This window comes from Lycium barbarum, chromosome 2 (assembly GCF_019175385.1).
Source record: "Lycium barbarum isolate Lr01 chromosome 2, ASM1917538v2, whole genome shotgun sequence".
NCBI classification, from domain to species: Eukaryota; Viridiplantae; Streptophyta; class Magnoliopsida; order Solanales; family Solanaceae; genus Lycium; species Lycium barbarum.
Genome location: NC_083338.1, coordinates 135,803,809 through 135,810,072, shown reverse-complemented (window position 1 = coordinate 135,810,072; position 6,264 = coordinate 135,803,809). Strand labels below are relative to the sequence as shown.

Here is a 6,264-nt window from a genome sequence, read left to right as displayed (position 1 = left end):
GGATAATTTTTTTTGTCTGTTTTAATATACACTACTCTTTCCATTTCATAAGAGTTTTTTTTTTTTTTTTTTAGTTTCTGCATACCCTTTAAGAAAGTGTTCACTCATAGAAATTAGAAATGTTTGTATAGTTTACCCCTAATTAAATGCCTAGAAAATAAAATTACTAATGATTCTTGATTATTTAATTATGTATATAAGGATAATTTTCGAAGAGCAAGATCAATTTTTTCTTGAAATCCTACTACATCACTTATTTTAAAATAAAATAAAAAGCCTAAAACACTAGTATTTATTTAAAAACTTTTAGGTATTTTATGCACTTTATATAGTATTTTATACGGAAAAGGGCCAAATATACCGTCGTACTATCGGAAAAGGCCAAATATACCCCTCGTTATACTTTGGGTCCGAATATACCCCTACCGTTATATTATTGGTTCAAATATACCCTTCTTCCGTTAAAGTTGTCCAAGTTGGACATTCAATCCTAGGTGGCATTGTCATTTGATGAGGTGGCATGTACCCTAATCCATTTTACTCCTCCCCTCTATTTATTCTTCCACCATTAAAATTTTCTTCCCCTCCATCACCATTGTCACCATTATTACCGACTAAAAGTAGTAAGACAATAAATGCCAAACACCCAATCAATACGCACTATCTAGTCCATTACCAATATAATACACTGCCCAAAAATCCATCAATTTTGAATGCAGTAAGTAGAAAACAAAATGGAGAAGGGCCAAAAGGGAGTGATGGGTTTGTGAGAGCTGATCAAATTGATTTGAAGAGCTTGGATGAACAACAGGAGAGGCACCTTACATAGCATGGACTATGGGAAAAAGCAGCAATAAGAAGAAATCGTTGGATGATCCGTGCATTAACTACTCTATCGCTACGGCGGAAGCCGCCATAGTCACTACCTCTGCCGCTTCCCTCTCTCTATCTAATTCCTCCAGCGTCAAACCCAAGCAAAGACACGACTGTGAATTGACCCCTTCCAAACTCATTTAAGTTGTTTACACCGTGGAGCAGTCGCTGGAAACGAAAAATTAGCATTCCGGCAAAAATGTGGTGGTAGATCTACCGTCATCGGAAATATGGCTGGAGATTCCACTTCGGAGAGAGGCAGTCAGCAATGGTGGTGGAGAAGGAAATTTAAGAGGAGGGGTAAAATGGGTTAGGGTGCTGAGATGGCATGCCATGTGGCATCCGCCTCATTAAATGGCAATGCCACGTAGGATTGAATGCCCAACTTGGACAATTTTAACGGATGAGGGGTATGTTTGAACCAATAGTATAATGGTAGAGGTATATTTAGACCTAAAGTATAACGAAGGGTATATTTGGCCCTCTTTGGATAATACATGGTATATTTGGCCCTTTTCCGTATTTTATAAATGCTGCGCAAAGCGGAAAAAGTGAACGGACGGACTATATTGTGGAAACCAGAGAAGCAAGAAGAAAACAAGAAGATGACCACTTCTTTATAGTGGAAATTTCCAAAACCCTTTTCTCTCTTGAAATCCCAAATGGATCCACACGGTTCCATTAAAATAAGCGGTTTCAGTAGTAGCAATTTGAGAAATTCAACGTGGAAGAAAAAAAAGAATGGAGTTGAAAAAGAATAATGAGAGGACCCACAGCTGGGCGCTGACCATGTTGTGGACCTGTGGGTATCTGACCCCATGACTGACTACTGTGGCATCTGCGCCCTGCTGACTAATCATGACATACTCAGGTATTGTATGATCAAGGACCACAGACAATTCGATATACGCTGCAACGGCTGGTATCGAACCCGTGACCTCAAGCCATTTTGTTCTCCCTAAGGAGACACCTCTTACCAATTGAGCTGCTGAACTTTATTCAGGAAAGAAGGATGTTGTGACTAAGTATTGCAATATTTAAAAACCTTCCTTGGTCTAGCTCCTTCTTCCACTGAGTTGATCTTGAGGGGCCGGTGGTCACTAATCCCCTCTGGGAGCACTTTAACTAGAAAAGCAGGCATGAAATCTAGCCAAATACTGTTAATAAAAGCTCTATCAATCTTGGAGTAAATTCTCTGCCCACTACTCCGGTCATTCTACGTGTATTTGTTGCCCTGTTGAGGCAGCTCAATAAGACCACATTCATCCACCCAATTTTGAAAGTCTACCACTTCAGCCCATGCCACAGGATTACCACCTAACCTGTCCTCCATGCTTAATACAAAGTTGAAATCCCCTGAGATCATCCAAGGTAATTGACAACTGGAGCCATATTCTGCTAGATACTCCCATAATCCTTTTCTTTCTTCCTTTGTCTTAAAAGCATACACAAAGGTAACCACAAATTTTAACTGCACTGGGACATACAATACTTCACAAGTAATGGCTTGAGCAGTTTTACTTATGAGAGTGAAATTGAAGTAATCAGGTCTCCAAGTAATCCATACTCTACCATTATAGTGATCTTCCAAGTTGTTGATGTGATTCCATCCTCCAAACAAACTTGATGCAATGTTATCAAACTCATCTTTTTTAATTTTTATTTCTAGCAGGCCTACTAAGCCCACTCTCTCATTATTGCAAAGAAGTCTCACCTCCTTTTGTTTATTGGGTACATTAAGGCCCCTTACATTCCAAATGATAAACTTAACCATTCCCAATAATAGGAATGGATTGACTCCCCATGTTTCTAACCACCTCAGTTCCACCTATCGTACTAGTACTAGGGATATCCATAGATTTCTGATTCTTTTGAAGGTGCTGACTCAACACAGGATTCATTTTCCCATCCTTCATTGGAGTAACCCAACCAATCTGCACATTCCCCTTCTGTTGCACCCCAGTAGCAGCTTTGGCCTTCTGAGCTTGATTCACTGTTTGTAACATTTGTTGTTCTAGTGCATTTACCACTCCGTGAGACTTAGGGACACCACCTTGTTGCACTGTCCCAGACTTAGCACCTGCCAGCTTTGTCTGAGCTGGTGGAACAGTCCCTACTTCCTGAGCAATCACCCCTTCCTGAGCTTGTACAGGCTTCTCAGCTGGAGGTTGTTGTGTTCCTGGTACCTGTTGAACCTCCTCTCCTTTCTTAGGTGGGTTCTTCTTCCTACACACTTCATCTGTATTCCCATACTTCCTGCAAAAGGAGCATATAGTTGGTTTTCAGTCATATAACACCTTTTGCTCAATTATGTTACCCCTTTCATTTCTGAATAACACAACTTCAGGAAGTTCAGTATCCAAATCCACTTCTATCAGGAGCCTCGCAAAGTTTAATCCAATCTTCTTTTCTATATTATGATCAGCCATTAGAGGTTTACCTACCAAACTCCCAATTTTACTCAATCCTGTTGCACTCCAATATTTGAAGTCCAAACCTGGAAATTTCACCAAGATAGGAACGAAATGTAGTTCTTCTCTGGTGAATTCCATGTCCTCATTCCAGACCTTCACAATGAATGGTTTATTGTCAAAATGATAAATCCCACCCTGAATTACCTCATTCTTCCCCACTGTATTATCAAATCGCACAAGTATTATACCATTTTTTTACATTGCAATCTACAGGTATTATACCATTTTTTTACATTGCAATCTTATTTATCCCACGCTTAGCCCATAACCTCTGGATGTTTCCCTAAATTACAGTAAATGGGGGATGGGCACCCAAAACATAGCAAACTACTGCGTTCCGCCAATAAGCTATTTCAAATGTATAATCTTCTAATTCAATATCAACAATCGGAATCTCACCATGTTTAGTTGGGGAAACGTACTCCAATTTGAATCCCGCATTTGCAATTTTAGAAATATCATATTTATCCCAAATAGAATCCTTTGATTATACATTGCTTACCTCTTCAACCTCATCTGCCCATGATTTCTGACCAATAGCAGTATGTTGGTTTCCTGTATTAGCGGGAGATTCTAGATTCAATGCACTCCATTGTTCCTGGGCTTGGGTTACCTGTTCCTTCTCAATTGCTATCGTAGTTACTTTAGTAGCCGAATTAGTTTGGTTTGCACCTCCATGGACTAATTCCTTCCCCGATTGTTGCAAGGGCGTCATCTTCACTGAGTTTCCAGTTTCTGTTACTTTAGATTCGTTGTTAGTTGAAGCTACAGATGTACTAACCACTAGGAAAACTTTCTCTTTCCTACCACGATGAGTTTGCGATGTTTCCTGAGCTTCGATTGCCTTTAGGGATGGGAGGCGAGCTCTCTTTCCCGTGGCCGGCGCACGTTAGTTAACGTGCACTGAGAGAGAAGCTTCCCTATACTAGTGATAAGGCTAGTGGTGGTTCAAGAATCCAGTCTTTACGCTTGAAAAATTGTTAGGCAACACTGCTTAGTGTTTGTTTCACTCTCCAAACTCCTTTTGATGCTTCATCCTCCTCAACAAATAAAAGAATCATAAGAAGGGGTCTCCAACATGGAATAATATTCTCTTGGGTTGGAAATTTTGTCAATTAGGAATACGTTGGATACCTGAAAATGGTAATGATCTTGGTTAAAACCTACTCTGACTATTTGAAGTATAATTGAATGACCTCTTGAACACGGACAATTATCTCAATTGTCTTTAGCATCAACTAGAAGTAACAATAACTGTACTTCTATCACATTTCTTTTTAACTCACTCCACACATCAAGGGTGAGATATATTTTCATGCTATTTCCCTACTTTTACTGTTACTCGTGAAAACATCTGTGGGCTAGATCCCAAAGGCATGTTTTCCGTTCAATCAATATATAAAGTTTTGACAAAAACAACAGCTCCCTCTAACTCTTGTTATAACAGCTCCCTCTAACTACTTAGCTATGGAAGATTAACACCCTACCGAAGCAAACACTTTATATCTACTGGGTGTTAGAACAGACTTCCAACAACATCATATCTCTCCCGTACAAAGATCCCTATTTCACCTTTCTGAAAATATTGCCCAAGACAACATGAAGAAACTATGCAACATATTCTCCTTCAATGCACAAAAGTTTATCTCTCCAACAATTCTGGAACTTTAAACATTCATCCAACACCTCCTGTAACAGTCCTGTCAATTGGTTCGAACTTCTTATAAATCATACATCTCCCATACCAACAGCTTCTATCCCTAACAATATCTTTATGCCTTTCTATATGTGGCATATCTGGTGTACTCATAACAAAAATATCTTTGAACAAAAAAACAACTTGGTCGACATCGAATGTGTCCTTAACCACGCCATGGAATGCTTCTACCTCGTAACTTCTAAAGTTGTAATTGTTCCTAAATAATCTTTTCGCATCAAATTCCATCCATCTGCTGCCAATGTTATCAAATTAAATGTGGAATGGGTTGTTTCTTCTACCAAAAAAAAAAAAAAAAAACAATGGCATAGGGGGTGTATTTCATGACAACAATGGCAATTTGGTACTGGATTTGCAGTTAATATTCCTCAGGCACCTGTTTCTATTGTTGAATTATATGCTCTGCTATGTGGGCCGACTATAGCTCAACAACATCATTTTCCAACTATCCATATTGAAACTGATTCACTTCTGTTCATACAAATGCTGGAATCATATAATCACCTTTACTCACATATGCTTAATGATTACAGGCAATTGATCATAATGCTGAATAGTCCTTCCATCCAACACATCTATCGCCTATCGGGAACAGAATTTTTTGGCAGAAAATTGACACAACTTTGAATGGAATCAAGTCGTGCTAACTGCTAATGAAGCTTCACTACAACTTGTTCACCCTCCAACAACTGTAGTGGATAGTTTACAGGCTGAACTTCATCTTGAATTAATATCATTAAATTGTTAAAACAATGGGGTAATTACTTTAAGCTTTGAGGAAAATAGCATACTATTTTTAATATTGTAATTAATTTCACTATAAACGATTGTTGTTGGGTTTGACAATAAACCTTAATGATACAACAAATCCTTCAAAATATGCAGCTAGCAATTCCTTGAGATTTTTCTTAGAACTTCCTTAAGAACAAAGAATCTATTGAGAAAGGATGAGAGCTACACTGATTAAAATTTTGTATACAACAACATAATTATAATGCCAAAGGAACGAAGTTAAGATTTTGAATAAAACATAATGTTCAGACAAATTATCATGTAACAAACTGGGTCTTGAAAGAACGCTTCGTTTTTTTTTTCTTAACTTAAATTTAAAATAAAAGATAGATACCACCCATGAAATTAGATACTACTATCGAATACTAATTATTGAAATTAGTTACCACTAGTAAAACTTTAAAAGAT

General features: G+C 38.1%; 1 protein-coding gene across 1 annotated transcript; it reads right to left on the bottom strand.

Annotated features, from left to right (window-relative positions):
* Positions 1-2,089: 2,089 nt before the first annotated feature.
* LOC132628968 (uncharacterized) lies at positions 2,090-4,062 on the bottom strand. The gene is made up of 4 exons (XM_060344721.1): positions 3,850-4,062; positions 3,211-3,440; positions 2,645-3,129; positions 2,090-2,547 (listed from the first exon to the last, which is right to left on the bottom strand). Exons 1-4 carry the CDS (start codon positions 4,060-4,062, stop codon positions 2,090-2,092), a joined length of 1,386 nt encoding a protein of 461 aa, XP_060200704.1.
* Positions 4,063-6,264: the final 2,202 nt, after the last annotated feature.